The sequence below is a fragment of the Patella vulgata genome, chromosome 2 (genome assembly GCF_932274485.2).
Source record: "Patella vulgata chromosome 2, xgPatVulg1.2, whole genome shotgun sequence".
Lineage (NCBI taxonomy): Eukaryota > Metazoa > Mollusca > Gastropoda > Patellidae > Patella > Patella vulgata.
The window spans coordinates 26,154,150-26,168,786 of NC_065880.2; the positions used below are offsets into that span (position 1 = coordinate 26,154,150).

The 14,637-nt window shown below is 35.8% G+C and overlaps 1 protein-coding gene across 1 annotated transcript; it reads left to right on the forward strand.

Annotated features, from left to right (window-relative positions):
* The first annotated feature begins 2,400 nt into the window (after positions 1-2,400).
* LOC126810462 (protein PERCC1) lies at positions 2,401-10,806 on the forward strand. The gene is made up of 2 exons (XM_050535554.2): positions 2,401-2,460; positions 9,850-10,806. Exon 2 carries the CDS (start codon positions 9,901-9,903, stop codon positions 10,747-10,749), a length of 849 nt encoding a protein of 282 aa, XP_050391511.1. The 5' UTR covers positions 2,401-2,460; positions 9,850-9,900; the 3' UTR covers positions 10,750-10,806.
* The last annotated feature ends 3,831 nt before the right edge of the window (positions 10,807-14,637 follow it).

Below are 14,637 nucleotides of genomic sequence, written 5' to 3' on the forward strand. Positions count from 1 at the left end.
ATGGTTTTGTAGAATAAATTGAATCGGGATATTAGATTTCTAAAACCATATGACGTGGAAATGTTCTCCTCGGCACAGGCCTGTGACGCAATACAGATAACTTTAATATTAAAATAATTCCGTAGATTACGTTAAAACTTGTTTTAAAAGGAAAATTACATTAACTAAACCTTTTTTAAAAAGTGTTACTGTTACATTAAAACTTGTTTTAAAACTAATATTATATCACCTAAATGTTTTTAATATTAAAAGTTTTACTGTTACATTAAAATTTGTTTCAAAACGAATATTATATCACCTAAACCCTTTTAAAAAAGTGTAACTGTTACATTTACAAGACGTTTTGGTTGGCAAACATAAATTTTGTATTTGCATATTACAGAAAATATCCAACTTCGTAGCCTTATACAGTAAGTTAATAATAAGATGCTGAACGAATATAAATAACAGAGTTCGGGTTATTTTGAACGGAAATACCCTTGCTTGTAAATTACTCTTAGTTGGTTTGTTTTCGTTTTTTAAATGGCTCTGAAAATGAATGTCTCATTGCGTCAATTTAGCTAAATAAGAATACCTTGCAAATTACAATATTGTTAAAGGTGAATCTCTAAGGAATATCAGTTCAAAAAATGCTCAGTTCCCTTCAGTATTTACAAAAATATGTTGAATTGAAATTTCATTGATCTACGCTGCTCATTATTTAATATTGTTAAAGGTGAATCTGTAATAGGAATATTTATTTATACAGATAAATGTTGAATTGTAAATTGATCGATCTATGCAGGTCGCTATGTAATAAGCCCGCTCCGATTGATTATCTGTTGATTGATTAAATGTTTAATAATCAATCTGAGTGTATATCGTGGATTGAGTCGTGAGAAATTTCATATTTTTGCGAAAAATGCAAAAGACACATCGTTATTTTAATAATTTTATTCTGTCCAATCAATAATGAAACGTAGCTTGACGATAAAACACAAAATACATTTGAGTTTGAAAATTAACCACCTGCTCTATACCTTAATTCAGTGCCCATGGTCTTACACGTTTTTTCCTCTTAGTCTCCGTACCCCGATGTGTCTGGAACTACTATAGCAGCAAAAATTACATAATGTCAGGTAAAAAAAACATATTTTCAAGCAAAAATAACATATTTTCAAAGAAACATATCCTAATATTTTCAGACCAACATTATATATATCTTCGATTGAAGTAGAGAATTTTTGAGAAATACATATTTTGTTCGGTCAATGTTTATCGATAAATGCGGTGCAACCAATGCCGTGATGGTTTGCTCAACCAAAATTTGGTTTCCCTAATGTATTATCGAAATAAAAAATAAGAATTAACCCTTTTGCTTGCTACAAATCTTTAAAAAAAAATATGACAATTTGATATATGACTATTACGAAGGGTTGTATTTGACTGGAACCCCCAAGGCAAGAGAAAGAGGGGGCGCCCAACCACCATATGGCGTCGAACTATAGATGCTGAACTGAATTAGGCTTGACATAATTATATCCTGGGAAGAAGCAAAACAAACAGCCAAAGGGGATAACAGGAATTGATGATGATGATGATGATGATGATGTATTTGCCTCACCAAATACGGATTCCGTTTGATGCAGTATAATATTTCTGTAAGGACCGTGGAAGTCCTACGGTTCTGATGTACAGGTACGGATGGGAAGTAAAACATATTGAGTCCGTGAACATAATGATTATAAAACATTGGAATTTGACGAAGAGTAGATGGAAACACCGTTGTCTAGGATAAATTGTCGGAGAAATTTTCTTTAATAATTCCCAGCTAGTTTGTTGACCATTCCATAACTTTCGCACATTATTGTTTAAACGTTCTGAACTGTCCGTTCAGTTTCATTTTTCTCATTTCTAACGCTTTAAATATGTGATATAGCAAAATTTATAGTTCAACTACCCAGGGACATGTATACCTCCACGAAATAACCCTTTGAATTGACAAAAGACTGATCCTTCAATAAAGTCCATGTTATTTCAAATTTTACAATTATTACAGAAACAAACTCTTATGAAAAGATTTATGAAACTGCCATAGTTGAATGTTTGCTTTTCACTTAAAGGGAGTTATTACCGATGGCAAAACGTGTTTTCCCCGTCCTGTCAAAATTTAAAAGGGTGGCCAATCATTGAAAGATAAATGATGTTAATATCAAGGAGAATGTGCACGATTGGTGGATATTTGACAAGGTAATCTACATGTTGACATTATATTTAGCCAACTAATATCTTACTATAGCAGGTATGATAACACTGATAAAATTGAAACAACCCTAATGGCTGTCTTAATATCAGAATTCTACAATTCAGCTTGTGCTATAACTGATTCTCAAAATCGTTTATTGTCAAATATCAGTCTGGACAGTTAAGATTCGAGGAGGGCTATCTGGATATTCGATATTTAATGGAATAAAATTTAAGGTATGTATTAGTCTAAGGTAAATATGGTCTGATTTTTATGGCCAAGTGTTGTCTACAAACCTATCTGATTCGGTTAATAGATAGGGATAGGTTTGTAATACACGATGACATATAAATATATCCGTCTATTGAAATAATCACATTAGTTCTATGGAAGACAGTTACTGCATATTAATTGGGGTTATGTTTCTACAATGATTTTCTTGTTGTTTTCCAGCACAATGCTGATACAGTTAGAAAGAACAAAATATAGTCCTCTATGTACAATGATAACATTAGCGAAACCACTTAATTGTATCATAAGGTCTGTCATTGAGTCAACTGGTGTGGTTTTAAAATCCACGGTTGTACGTGACAAGGAGTAGGGTCCCCTGCCCTACCTCGTGAGTTTTCTCCGGATCCTCTGGTTTCCTCCCTCTGCCAAAGACCCCTACGCGCAAGCGACAATTGAACCATGTGTTAGTCCCGAACTGACCTAGTTTGTGTCGAGTGGACGTCTCTCTCTCTCTCTCTCTCTCTCTCTCTCTCTCTCTCTCTCTCTCTCATTAGAATTGGTATAAAAATTGGGAATTTTAATGCTTGAAAAGAGATTCAGTAAATGTCTTCCATAGAATCGATTGTGTTTTATTTTAAGGAGCCACTTTGACTTAGTGTATAAGGTGATGTCTAACTTATTGGGAGGTCCCGGGTTCAATCCTTGGGATTTCTCAGCCAGTGATTCAGGACGAAGAATCTGACAAGGAACAATGTCCAGACGAGCAACCGAGGCCCCGTGTGCATTTGGCGTGTACGTTACATTATTCTCGACAGCTGGAATTCGATGAGGAAGTGGAAACGCCCCTGTTTCAATGGTGCTAAACGTTAAACCTCATTCCCTTTTCATTTCGTTTTATTTGAATGTGTTCAATTACTAAATGCCGCTTATTATATTTGATTAAAAATGAAATGGCGTTTAACATCCTACTGTTCTGCTCCCATAGGCGTACGGGGAAATTTTTGACGGGGGGGGGGGGGGGCGGTGGTGGTTGGTGCCCAAAGAATGTAGTTAGGTTCTTAGTATGTTACATAATAATAATAAATTCGCTGTTAAATTGGACACATTCAAGAACAAAATATTTTTTATACAACTTTTACAAAGTACAATTGTGTGCCCTAATTTTCCCAGCATTTGGTGTCCAAATAGCTCGTACGCCTATGTCTGCTCCGACCGGGCTTTTGAGGACGGGTATATATGGTTACCAATAATGGACAAATGGGATATTTCTTCTAACACAAGACCTAGTATGTAATGTTTATGCCCTCATTGGGTTTGTGTGAAATCTAAAAGCAACATTTGCCAGAGTAACTGCTCTTATAAATGCATTTCTACGAGAGTATTTATAGGGGAGGTTTTTTTTCAATAAAAGTATGTCAAATTTAATATATATGGAAAGTATAAACACCTAATCTGACTAGAAAAATACTTTACTCTTTGAAAAACAGCAATGTGCGCGCATGGGAAAAATGTAAGGATGTCACACATTGGCAGGCTTTCGGCTTGTTGACTTCTCGAGTGACGTAGCGAGAGCTTAGTATGGCAATAGCGTTGTTTTTTTTTAAATTTAAAATATATTTATTTGTAGATTTATTTCCAAATGTAGACACAAGATGTATAATTAATGCCTATTTCTGTCATGTAAATTATGTTTGTATTAAGGTTGGGTGATAAACGACAAAAAACCTGTTTTAAAACACTATATAAATTTAAAACGTTAGATAAAAGAACAACAAAAAGATGTATAGTTTATTATATAATGTAATGTTCTGATTCGCTGATGTCTCATTAATCATAAAATTCAAATAAAGTTGTATACAGATTTTGTTTTATTACATTTCTTTAATGATAAACGCGTGTTTTCTGAAAGTATTTCTATACCAGTGAACATGGCAAATTTTAATATAGTGTAATACCACCTTAATACAACTTGACGTTTGGTCAACAATCGTAAATAATAAAAACTTATCGGTTGTCAAACAGGGGGGTATAGTTATAATTGTATTAATATATCGTTTTAGTTTAGTGTAAATCATTCATTCTTTGAACAAGATGTTTTGTTTTCGGGTTAAAATTGCAGAAAATGTCAATTAATGTAATCCTTGGCATAGCGTTCGTTCTTTCAAAAAAAACACACAGTCTCAAGTTGGACTATAAAAATCTCAAAACAAATCCGATCTGCACAGCGTTTCGAAGGTTTCGGCGACAAGGCAAGAATTAGAGAGAGAGAAATGGGGTTTAACGTCCACTCGACTCAAACTAGGTCATTCCGAGACTAACATAATATGGTAATTTTTTATTTCAATAATTCGCTTGCACGTAGGGGTCTTTAGCAGTGGGAGGAAACCAGAGGACCCGGAGAAAACCCAGCAGGTTGGACAGGCGACCCTACTCCTTGTCACGTACAACCGGGGATTCGAAACCACGCCAGTTGACTCAATGACAGGCCTTACGATACAGCGCACTGCTAACCATTCGACTACCCAACCCCCCGGCAAGAATTAACTCCGAATAAGTAGACATGGTTCCTCCTCTTAACCAGTCGTCATTTTCAAAATAATAATTACAGATGGTACAACAGACATTAGTACCACTAAATAAACTGCGGAAAAAACACTAAAACGGTTTAGTATGAAATTTAACATAGTCTAGTAGTCTACTTGCATAAAAAGCAAAAAACATCCACGTTTAATCAAAATAATAACAACAGAATAAATTAATACTAATAACTCAATAATAATAATAATAACAAAATAACTAACACTATAATAAGTTAATAAAAAGATTTAAACTGCTTAATAAATAAAAACATATGGATAATAATAACAGTTAACCAATAACTGAATAAAAACTACTCAACAAAATTCAAAAATAATATTTAACAGTTCTGATAAACAGTTAACAATATCCGAATTTATTAAAATTATGTACTCAACCATACAACAAAATAACTGAGTACATATTAACAAATAATTAAACAATTAATAATAATTATTACAACAATGACCAATAATTATCAATTGCGTTATTTCGTAGTAATTTAACATTTATAATATTTTGTTTGAATTGTAAAGTTAAAGATAATTTGAATAAAGCACAGTATGAAGCACCGTCGCTTCCCTAGCTATACTATAATTTAGTTAGATCTTTCCTTCAAATTCAAAAGCTTTGGCAAGATGTGGGATATGCTTACTCCTCTATCTATGATAGAGATGTCCCGTGATAATTTCACGAAACGGATAGTTGTGTATTTATCGTGACGTTCAGTTGTGCAGGACAGAATACCTGGCAAGGGTTAGTGTATTGTCGTTTGGACGCGACGAAAAACTGAGGTCCGTATAAAGATCACTTGGCAGTTGGAAATAGAAATAAAAGTACGTAACGCCGCTGCCAGGTCAAAATGTCCCCCGTAGCATTTCGTGACGCATGCTCACCTTTCAGAAAGACATTTTCCCGGTTGGTACAGAAAAGTAGTTACACATTTCACAGTTGTTTCAATGGAATTTAGTAATTAAACTGGAGTATACCGGTCACAATTCTATGGAAGCCTAGTCGAAACGTCGCTCAGTAATACGCAGTAATTGTATTCCATAGAATTGTGACCTGTATAAATTATCTTCTAGTTCCAGTACACACACTGCTGTCCCAGTATAACCATAGAAACAAAAATAATTCTCTTAACAGAAATCATTCTTATTTGTAATATTAAACATATAAATTCAAAAATCAAAAAGTTTATAATTCTATATTCTACGGTTAATCCGTATGGAAATTAATCCCGTCGATTTTCGATATAATCAACCGTCAAAGAGCTTCGAGAAAGAAACATTTTAATAGCTACTAATAGACAAGTTTATTCAACAGAGATAATACACGATAACTCACACAATTAAAGCTACCACCTGGTCGCTAAAATCAATCTTCTAATTGATATCAATTAGAAATGCTATCATAGGGTATGGTTATCATGAAAACCCACGATTGGTGTTAGCCGTGTTATCATTTGACGTTGTTTTATATCTTCAAATTGGGTGGATTTTAGAATTTTTATGTCAAATGTTTGCTGTTCGTGCAAACAAATATTACAGAATTCAGATAATGTACATGAATATCCGTGTAAATGTTTTTTTTTATTATTATTATTATTAAAGAGGCACTAAGAAAATAAATGTATTAAGAGATACATTAGGTAAGATTTAGATAAGGAGCTGACCGTTCTTGCTATAATAGTTCAAAAATAGATAATGCAAAATGAATATATTGAAAATTTCATTCAAATTACTTTATGCTGAGCGAAGTTATCACGTTTTGTAGTTTTGACAATATGTGTGCTTTGATTATTGATTATCTTAACATTTAAGGAAGATTTAGCTCTTGAGTAATGCATCTTTAATATGGTCACAAAATACAAATGTCAGTACGGGATTCAAATAACAAACAGATTGCAATTGCCCATAAACTGCCCATAAACTGTCCGTTAGTGGCTAATTTTCTTGGTTGTTTATAATGTTGTTTCAGTGTGATTTATCGAAAGTAATATTCCAAGTCTAGAATATACATAATAAAAAAGAATAAATATTCTACAGATTATATCAACCACACATTTTCGTTTGTCTGAATAATATTTATACATCCCGGGTATACCACAGCGCGCAAATCTCAGGCGTATTATTGACGACCAAGTTAAAAATACATTATACAGGAGCTAAATCTGCCTATTGCAGGTCTTTCTTTAGGCCTTAAATGTTATCTAAATTATTAATTAGACATTAATTAACTTAACCAGACCGTAATCAACACTCGATGTCATCGCTAGCCTGAGATATTTACTCGATTCGAATCCGATTTGCTGCTCAATTTTCATTCATGATTAAATTAAGAAATGGATAATCGAGACCATCTTTTTATCGTGCCGACTTTAGTAATGATGATAGAACCTAGGCCGAAAATTCAATCACTAAATTCTCGGTTCAGAGTGGATTAATTTGGCTGACATTTTCAGCAAATGCCCTTTACATTATCTAGTTTTTAACTATTATAGTGAGAATTATCAGCTCTTTATCTAATCTCCCATAATGTATCTTTAAGTTATTGGGCATGTTCTTCTGTGTAACGTTAACTATGATATAATTATGTTCTTTAATTGGCTACCCGAAATTCTGAATTACTATCTGGAATATTCCGTTTATTCCACAACCATTTCAATCAAGACCTCGGTTCTGTCCCGAAGAGCTGCCACATATTAAAGCTACAATAGTTTAAAAATAAATAATGAAAAAGGAATATATGGAAATTTCAGTCAAATTACTTCATTCTGAGCGAAATTATGAACGTTTGGGGAATAGCGTAGTCTCGATTTTCATTGCTACCGTTGTTATGATAATAAACAAAGTCTCGATTATCCGAACGAAAAAAAGATCTGCAATAGGCAGATTTAGTTCTTATACAATGCTTAGTAATCTATCTATATATAGATATATTTGTGACTGTCGTTTGTCTGTCTGTTTGTCTGTCTGTTCGGGGTTGGCGGCTACACTAGGTCTGCCCCGAGTATGAAATTTGGGGTAAAGGGGTAGCTCGGACCGGGGAGTAAAATAGGCCAGGTGGCGTTAGTCTATACTTCCGGTTTCGGAGTTATGACCCCCGAGCGAAGCCGGTCTGTTCGCGGTTGGCGGCTACACTAGGTCTGCCCCGAGTCTGAAATTTGGGGTATAGGGGTAGCCCGGACGGGGAGTAACATAGGCCAGGTGGCGTTAGTCTACCACTTCCGGTTTCGTTGTTATGACCCCCGAGCGAAGCCGGATATCCTGCTAGTGTCATATAAAGACAATAGTCATTGAATAACTGTATAAAGGGATAAGGCAGTCTTCGTAGCCCTCTCATAACCACTACCAATTTCTATCGTCATTAAAGTAGCTAAGCCTCTAACTCAATATCATCCAAAACACGAATTATTTGTCAATTTAAATCAACATTGATGTTGTGATCTTACAGGGAAAAGATGGGCTTCTGATATCCAATATTTAAGACAAAATAAACATTTTACCATTGGTACACGTCACACGAATCGTGTACCATAATGCGTTTCAGGGCCATTTGTAACAAGGGACTTGTCAAAGTCAAAGTCATGTCAAACGGCGACGACATATTTATATCTGGAGAGCATGCGCTATAAATACTATCGGTGTAGACTTGAATAACCAGACCCTAGAGATTACCATTCGATTGAGACTTCTGGCGTATTTCGCCGAACATAACTGATTAGAAATTACAGTAAAAACGGAAACGATTGAAAGTAAATCAGTTTATATACATTCATATTACCTTATTATATGCGTTGCGACCCAGTTGTGTCAATTTCTTGATCCAAAATATTAGCGATTTACCCCCCTTAACTTGTGCATTTTTAAGTAAAGAAAAGGTAACTTGTGGTGACCAAGTATAGCCGCGAGAAAGGGACATATACCATTCATGAATATTCTGTCCAAAATAATGATGGATAGATTTTTGTAACATGAACAATTATGTATACCCATAAAGCTTCTTTAGATAAAAAAAAAATGTGTATTGACATTAGGGTTATTTATAACATGGTATAGATTATGATTCTCAGAGAACAGCTTTTAAGACTTCAGCTCCATCTTTTTAAGAGTATGGACGACCCATCAATAACCGACGTAACCTAATAATTCAGTGCTTTATTTTGGCCTAAATAGGAGGTGTAGCTCATTTAACCATATAACTATAAGAATCGATATGAATACAAATAATATAAAACAATGTAAAATTTAAATGACCATATCTTTAATTAGAATTGTTGGCCCAAACAGAAAAAAACAACAACAATCCCCGCCCCTCCCTATCCACCCATCCACAAACGACAGGTTGAGAATTCGTAGTCGTAACTAGTCTGGTTTGTAAATTACCTGTATCCCGAACTTCTTTGTTTGTCAGACGTACAATGTGGGGTCTCTATACAACACCTGAGTTTTTGTTTAAGGTAAAACACCCTTTCTACTTACTGAGATCAAAGTCCATCGATCAATTTGACAGACCCTTCAAAAACACCCACCCATCTCTATAGCTCTTTATGGGATTAAGACCACGGTCTTACAAAGTGATAATATAAAGTCTGATAGTCAAATTATCTGACTTTAAGAAAGAGCAACTTTAAGTTTGTATTTGTTTTATATATAGAATGTATTGCTTATATCAAACATAATATTCAATTCTCAACAAATTATAAGAGGGGCTTAAAATTGGTAGGCGTGCTGTGTGTATATAGATATGCTAATATATAGATCAATGAATGAACTGTTATTTTACTTGTGGTATCAATTTCTTGTATTTTTCAGGCCGGAATCTAAACGTATGTTACCTGTCACGGCAACATGATATAATTCAACATGCACGACTTTCCGACCAAAATGACTGCCTTTCAAAATCACAAAATAACTTCAATCTGCGACGTGCCACCATCTTTGTTGAGGAAGACTTTTCAACCGGTGGTTAGCGATAGTGACATTGGATTTGATCAACAAATGTTGGATACTTTTGCCGACGACGATGATTTCAGTGATCACGATTCTCATTATTCGGAGGATTTAGCAGATGATTACCAGCATGAGCTCCTCACTTCCGGTCCAGGACCGGATATGACGCGTCAGCTTCTCGACTTTGCTGATCTTGTAAATAGTGATATAAAAAAGTTTTTTGGACCAAAGAAAGGGGCTGAGGATTCGTGTGATATTTATGCTGACAAATGGAAAACAATTAAATCTGGGCGTGAACGCTATTATAGAGATTTATTGCGAATCGCGGAAGGTGATAATGATATGAGCAGAAGTGCCAAGGATGATGTAGTTTTTGAGTCGATACAAAAAGACGTAGATAATCGACACACTTTCACAGGACGGTTTGATAAACGACTGGGATTAGGACCATTCAAGGAATTGTTTGAACATGGCTTAAAGGGATATTTCAATGAAAAGAAGGCAAAAACTCGAGAAAGCAAATCTGTGTCAACCGTGCCGATGCAGCAGAGACGTTTTCCAGAGTCCTTCTGGAAGCAACCTGAACACTTAACTAAGAAATGCCACAGTGCCCATGTTCATGTGATAAACTCACCCAAACCACCCGATTTTAGTGATTTATTAGAAACATGGACGATGATGGGTGATACTGAATTTAAAGGAGACGTGTCTAGTGATACGAGTAATACGTCACCAGTTCCCGTGCACCATCGTCGTGTTTGAAATTATCCGAATGTATGCTACTTACTTGCCAGGACTGCCAGCGCTCAGTATTTATGTCTAGGTTATTTTTGAATTTTTAACATTTGATATTCATATGTTTTAGAAATAACAGTTTATATAATCTAGTAAAGATATCTGTAGGACGGTATAGACCGATGTTTTGGCCACCGAGGTTACGGCCTTGTCGGATTAAATGTGTACTAATTGATGCTAATTGAGGTTTAAGAATTTTTGGGGAGGCTGGGGCTTAAAAATCTCCCAGGTCTTACATTTCTAGAGATAGGCCTAAGTACTCTAGAAATGACTGATTTTTTAAAAGTATTACGAACATGTATCAGGTCGAACTACACCCGGATCTCTACGTTTGTTTAAAAGGTTAATAGTACCACCGTACTATGGACCAAGACGTCATCGCAGCCATGTTGGAATTGGCCGAAGAACAAGCATGACAAGTTTCACGTAGATCGCACATGAATTTTTCCGAAGAGCGTCATCTTCAAGAACAGGAAGAACAACAACACGATAAGTAGCGCTTCGGCTACCGATTCCTGATCGAATCAAATTACATTGTTTTTGGTGACGGGGGAGAGAAGGGTATCGTTTTGATATGAAAAAAGAATGAGTCATATTTGCCCTTTTTTTAAAAGCAGAAATATCTCAAGCAGTAAATTATTTTTTTGAACTCGGTTTCACAAAGCATTCTCAGACATAAGTTAAGAATTTACTCAACTTTCAATCACTATTTATGAGAAATATCTTTGATCCATAAACACCAAAAATGCACACGGTTTCTTACTTATGTATTTGTTACATTAAAACAACATAAGTTTTATAAAGGGCTATATTTTAGGCGAACAATTTTGAGTAAATTCTTAAATTAAGTCTGAGAATGTTTTTTTGAAACTGGGCCAGATTTGTGAAGAATACGTCTTGACAACATGAATTACTGCCAAATAAAATGTTACGATCCATCTACATGTACTATTTATCGTTTTCCTTTACATTTATTTCTTAAGTCCTTTTTAATTGACACTAATTTCAGTGAAGCTTTTATAACAGAATTATTTGACTTTCTGGTGAAATTATATCACGTTATTAACATTAAAAAACATATAGGTTTGAATATTACTGTACCATTATTTACAACACTTGCGTTCCGTTTTGACCTATCATAAAAAAAATGTTGGTTTGAAAGTCACTCTACCATTATTTTTACAACATGGCTACTATCGTTAGCTTACATTAAATCGTTTTCATCTTCTATATATATGTATATCTCTTTTCGTAGATATTGATGTCTTGTCATCAGAAAATAATAACTATCCCCACGAATCTAAAATAATCAAGTCAAACACCAAGCTCCACAGCACATTTTTTTTTCTGTGGTTGTTGATACAGATAATACGGATAATACAGATAATATACGTCCTAGTAATGGGTGCACTAACATGTTGACCTATGTATAATGATTGATTATAATGGGCTTGTTAGAAATATCCAAACAATTAATAAGTGTTTATTTAAACCTGAATCTATAATCAACTTGAAATACACCACTTTAAGGGTCTAGTCCGATTTGAATAAGTGCTCGATCACTTCAAATCGCCATTTTTTTCACATAACATTACTTATTTTTTTTATCTCTCTTCTATTGTAATAAAATCTGTACTGTATTAAGTAAAATAATATATATATTGTATATATATATATATATATATATATATATATATATATATATATATATATATATATATTGATATAGCTAAAGATAAATAATATCGATTAGGATCTAATCGGTAATGCCCTTGTTTCAATAACCTCTTTGTCCCCCGGGACTATTAAAATAGGTCTGTCCGTCCGTCTGTCTGTCCGCAACACATTTTGGGACACAATAACTCTCCTGCAAATTGAGACAAAATGTTCAAATTTGGTGTATAGTGTAGGATTTGTGTGCTAAAATTGATTTTTTTTGTTTTGAGTTGATTAGGGACCAAGCTATCCAAAAATGTTTGGGTTAAAATTTTCCGACCTCTTGACCCCTCTGGGAGGGGCATTTTTGATATCGGGACCCTTCTGAACGAGGACATGGCTATCTTCGCCAATAATCTTTGGATTTTCATGATCTGAATTTCATTCCCGTGTTTTTTCATCATGCCGACTCCATCTATAATACATTTAAAGCGATTGGAAGTAGTTTTCATTGATTTCCAGTTAGGGAATTTTTGAAATCGGGACACCTCTGAACAAGGACATGGCTATCTCCGCCAATAATATTTGGATTTTCGTGATCTGAAGTTCATTGTCGTGTTTTTCATCATGCCGCCCCATCTATGATACACTTAAAGCGATTGGAAGTAGTTGTCATTGACTTCTGGTGGGGCATACCGATTTCCGGTGTGAAACTCAGATTGATTTCAGCCAATAATCTTTGGATTTTCGTGATCTGAAGTTCATTCTGTTGGGGTTTTTTTCATGCCGACCCCATCTATGATACACTTAAAGCGAATGGAACGAGTTTCCATTGACTTCCGGTGGGAAATAGGCTACCAATTTCCGGTGTCAAACTTGGATTGATTTCAGCCAATAATCGTTGAGTTTTCTTGATCTGAAGTTCATTCTGGGTGTATTTTTCATCAGACCGATCCCATCTATGATACACTGGAAGTAGTTTTGATTGACTTCCGGTTGGAAACACCAATTTCCGGTGTCAAACTCTGGTCGATTTCAGTTTAGAGAAATCTATCACGCAGTACCACTTTTTGTGGTAAATCGTTAATGTTGCGTGCAGTCACTTTTGGGTCATTGGAAAGTTCTGTCATGAGATTCAAGACAAATCTAGCAAAGTAAACAAGTTTGATATCAAAATCAAAAAGAAACCATAACAAGCCAGAAGTAGCCAGGAACGAAAACAACGAAATTTCTACAGGGGCGGATTGGGGCCGGGAACCGGCCCGGGCTCCCGTGTCGGAGCGGCCCCGACAAAATCAAAAAGAAACCATAACAAGCCAGAAGTAGCCAGGAACGAAAACAACGAAATTTCTACAGGGGCGGATTGGGGCCGGGAACCGGCCCGGGCTCCCGTGTCGGAGCGGCCCCTTTTACTGGCCGCGGACCCCAGGCGGGGGGTCCGGGTGCTCTCCTCCGGGAAAATTTTGAAAAATGAACCCCAAATATGCGATTTGGTGGCATATCTGATTATAATCTCTGTCAAATTCAGCCAGCAGACCAGCTATCACCAAATTTTGCTGGGGCCTTAAAACTGAATTTTTTTTGGATATACGAATCATTGGCAGATTTTTCTGGCGTATCCCCACAAACAGGGTGCTGTTGACTTAATAATTAGTAAATTTGCAGGCGACAGTGTCGGGTGAATCCGATGAAATTTTCGGATGAAATTCGGAATCCCCATTGCAAGATTCCGAATTCCGGCCCACACCCAGCACACCCGGCCCAGAAAGTCTATTATACCAGCCCATTCCAGACTCCAGTGATGGCGTGGCGGCCCGTTAAAGCCACCGGCCACATACAACATGATCATCATCGCTCCATGGCCGGTCCAATACCCCCGCCCCCCATATAATGTTCAGCAGAAAAAAGGTTTTATTTAGACGAATTGGACAAAATTATTTTTTTTTCATTTTTTGTCCGACCGGCCCTCGCCCGATCGCCCAATCCGCCCCTGAATTCCTATTTTGGAAAAAAATACGCAGTCCACTACATCAGCGATGCATCATCCTCGTCTCCTTGCACACCTCTGGTCACATGGGTACGCTCCCTGTCAAAACCCTTGCACAGAGATGTACAAGGTCCGCGCAGCCTGTTTTACAACCACTTTCTGTTAGTTCAGTTAAAGCACGAGGGTCAGGGAGAGTAAGATTCTGCACAGGA

Coding starts and splice junctions, on each gene's coding strand:
- LOC126810462 (XM_050535554.2), top strand. CDS start 9,901: ATGCACGACTTTCCGACCAAAATGACTGCCTTTCAAAATCACAAAATA.